The 3,713-nt window shown below is 53.9% G+C and overlaps 1 protein-coding gene across 1 annotated transcript; it reads left to right on the top strand.

Moving 5' to 3' along the window:
• Window positions 1-1,503: 1,503 nt before the first annotated feature.
• LRRC30 (leucine rich repeat containing 30) lies at window positions 1,504-2,998 on the top strand. The gene has a single exon (XM_019418438.2). The coding sequence runs from the start codon at window positions 1,685-1,687 to the stop codon at window positions 2,588-2,590; it is 906 nt and encodes a 301-aa protein (XP_019273983.1). The 5' UTR covers window positions 1,504-1,684; the 3' UTR covers window positions 2,591-2,998.
• Window positions 2,999-3,713: the final 715 nt, after the last annotated feature.

Raw genomic sequence — 3,713 nt, 5'->3', positions numbered from 1 at the left:
GTTCGGTCAGTGCCAAGTGGAGGGAGAAATGGCGTTGCATTGTTTCACATCTCCTGCTGTTCCTCCTGCCCAGACGTTGGCCCCTGCGTGGATGGACCCGCAGATTCCCCAGGTGGTGTCCAGCCGGGGCCCAGCTCCAGCTCCTGGCTTAGTGGTCACAGCTCTGAGAGCATGGTCATGGGACCAGCATCGCTCTGCAGGACACAGAACTGCTGTTGCCGAAGGCTGCCAGCAAAAGCCACACGCTTCCGGCCCAAGCCAGCCTTCGCTACAGACAGCCAGCCCTTTTCTCAGAACCTGGGTCCTCACTCTTGATATTGCTTCTCTCCATAATCACCACCTATTTTTAGGATTTTTCACATATACAAATGTGTCTGCCTCCTCCTCCACCATTTGCCAGGGCTGCCGTAACTAAGCACAACAGATGGGGTGGCTTAGACGACAGAAGTTTATTTTCTCATCATTCTGGAGGCTACAAGTCTCAGGTCAAGATGTCAGCAGGATTGGTTGCTTTGGAGGCCTTTGTCCTTGGCTTGCAGATGGCTGTCTCTTTCTTGTGTCCTCACATGGCCCTGTCTCCAAATACAGGCACATCTGAGGTACGTGGGGTTAGGACTTCACTATTTGAAATTTGAGAGAACACAGTTCAGCCCACGATGCCAGTAATTAACTCTATATACTCAGAGGTATAAGTTAACTGTTTTAATTCAGGAAAGTGTTGAGGGAGGGACGAAGGGAGAGAAAGAGGGGAGAGAGAGGGGGAGATATTGATTGATTGATTCATTGATTCATTGGTTGACTGGCTTGCTCCAGGGAGACTCTCTACCCTGTTCAAGGACAATAGGCACCCTGTCTAACCCCACTAAGACAGCCTCAGTGGCTGTTCAAACATGTAACGTGTGCCCTACTAAACCCCATAGTGAAATGCCCACAGTGAAACATGACTGCAGAGCATCTCTGGTTGAAATGAGCAAGGGGGGGTCCTGGGCCCCTTCACTCTCTCCTCCCTGAGTCACCTCTGACAAGCACTGTGCAGAAACCCTTGGCCCGGAGGACTGCAGGTGCCCAGGTTCTTCCCTTTACTTTTTCACAACTGCACAATTCATCAAAGTTTGAAACGGGCGTGCATGATATTATCCAACGATCCTTCGCCTTGGAAACATAACTCCAGCCACTAGCATTCATGAAGCTCACTGTCACTCTGAAGGGGTGCGGACGGGTTCCTGAGGCCATGCACACAGTCTGGCACTTGCACGGCCTGCTTTATTTTTCCACTTTGCTTCTTTTTGGGGATGGGCTGCTTTATCGCCGGCTGAGCTTTGATACCCAAGAAAAGCTGTGAGGGAGAAGTTAGATGAAGCCTCCCTGTGACCTCTTTGCACACACCAGGCCAATAAAACTCGGGCCGAATGACAGTGACAGCTGCCTTGTGGCATTCAGAGGGAATCGAGCGGTTCAGTTCCGCAGTCTCAGGGACAAGTATATCATTACAGCCCGGGTGCTCAGAGAGAAGCCACCTAAACCCACCCTCGGGGACAGGCCACGGCGGGGCGTCTCGGGCATCTGCGAGGCCCCACCGAGACCCCTCTGTGGGCTCCCTGCCTGAGACAGCTCGGCTTTTGGCAGCTGAGGGACACAATCCCAGCCTTGAGGCATCAGAGGCCAGGGGGCAAAAAGGAAGGAGATGGGGGCCAAGCCGTCAAGTGCTCGCTGCAAGGACAAGGGCCCCAGGAGAATGGTGTTCCCACGCGGGAGGCAGCAATTCTCCCCGTGGGACGACACCCTCCTCTCAGGGAAGGACCCCCGGTCTCTGCTGAAGCGGGGCATGCGCCACGTCAGCTTCAGCCTGGTCACCAAGGGAATGACAGACATCCCCGACTTTCTGTGGGGCTTGTCTGAGGTCCAGAAACTCAATCTGTCTCACAACCAGCTCAGGGCTCTCCCGCCCGAGGTGGGGAAGCTGAGTCGCCTGGTGGTCCTGAACTTATGCGGGAACCGCCTGCGGAGCCTGCCTCGAGAAATCGGCCTCCTCAAGAGCCTGAAGGTCCTGTTCGTGAACATGAACTGCCTGACCGAGCTGCCAGCCGAGCTGAGCGCCTGCAGGAGCCTGGAGGTCCTGAGCCTGTCGCACAACTGCCTCTCCCAGCTCCCCGCCAGCTTCGCCGACCTCTCCAGGCTGAGGAAGCTGAACCTCAGCAACAACTATTTTGCTCACATCCCCCTCTGCGTGTTTGCGCTGAAGGAGCTGGATTTCCTGCACGTGGGCTCCAATCGCCTGGAAAACATCGCCGAGAGCATCCAGTGCCTGGTGGGCCTGCAGATCTTCATCGCGGAGAGCAACAACATCCACGCCTTCCCGCGCTCGCTCTGCCTGCTCACCAGCCTGGAGCTGCTGAACCTGAACAACAATGACATCCAGACCCTCCCGGACGAGCTCTACCTGCTGTGGAGGCTGGGGCGGATTGCCTGGAATCCCATGGACAAAGGGCTCCACATCTCGCACAACCCGCTATCCAAGCCTCTGCCGGAGCTGGTGGAGGGGGGCCTGGAGATGCTCTTCAGTTACCTGAAGGACAAAAAGCACAGCTGACTGGGCCCCGGAGGCACAGCCGGCCGTCAGCGCGCGGACACCTGTCAGCTGGGTACTTCTCCGGTCTCAGCTTTCTCCTCTTACTGCTCACGTTGGTCGAATGGCATTGCACGGCCGTTCTACGGAGGTGTGTGCTTTGCCCTGTGCATGTACCTAAGGAGCCCCATGATGGCATGTTCATCCCATCCTGAACCTAAGTGGAAACAGGCCTTTGGTTTTCTCCAAGGAGAAACCACTCTGATTCTCCCGAGGAGCAGTGGCACTCAGTCCTTGGAATAGTAGACGGCAGGTCTGATTCAACGGAATTCAGAAGTCAGATATTTGCTAAGTATGTGCTGTGGGCCAAGTGTGGCATGAGACGTTGACACCATTTGGTTTCAACCCTTGAACTGGCGTCCTGCAGCAGGGAACAGCTTGATCAAGCGTTACGGGGGACCAAAGAGGCAGCTGGAGCCCCGCTCTCCTGGCAATGACGGGGTCGGGCACAGCTTTCCCCGCGCCTTCTAGGGGGAAACAGCATAAGAAATGTGTCTCTAAAATGATTGTAGAGTAACAATCAAGCTGCTCATGTTCACGTCTGCTGGTGAGTGACAGGAATAGCGCGATGGCTTTCAGATAATAAATACAAAACCAATTTTAACGTACAGTTTTAACCTTCTTTCCCAGTCCCCCGGCAGCCACTGTCGTATCCCTGAGCTTTTGTAGAGATGCCAGCCGATGGTTAACTTATCCAATTCTACTTTCTCTTCTCCTCCCTTATCGGATTTGCCCCCTCAGGGCTGAGCTAATGACTGGGGGGGTGGGGGGGGAGGGGAATGGCCAGACGGCATCAAGGAGGGGGTAAAGCATAGGAAAAGTCACACACACAAGTCATTACCCTCTTCACATTCATAGGAGGGTAATATTGGCCACTTAGCTTTTACATGCGACTTAAAACATTGCGTTTGGCGACACATAAAAGCTCTTTGGACAAAAAGCTCTTGTACAAATATTAAGTATGTTTTGCTTCCAATTCTAAGAGTACACAGCTGTTAGTTAAAGACAGACATTAGGATGAACAATCACAGAATTCCTTCCACAAGGGTCATTGGATCTTACTGCTGTCACAGCACCCCAGAGCCCC

This window comes from Panthera pardus, unplaced genomic scaffold (assembly GCF_024362965.1).
Source record: "Panthera pardus isolate Hobbes unplaced genomic scaffold, ASM2436296v1 HiC_scaffold_15, whole genome shotgun sequence".
NCBI classification, from domain to species: Eukaryota; Metazoa; Chordata; class Mammalia; order Carnivora; family Felidae; genus Panthera; species Panthera pardus.
This window is presented reverse-complemented; position numbering and strand designations above follow the sequence as displayed.

Coding starts and splice junctions, on each gene's coding strand:
- LRRC30 (XM_019418438.2), top strand. CDS start 1,685: ATGGGGGCCAAGCCGTCAAGTGCTCGCTGCAAGGACAAGGGCCCCAGG.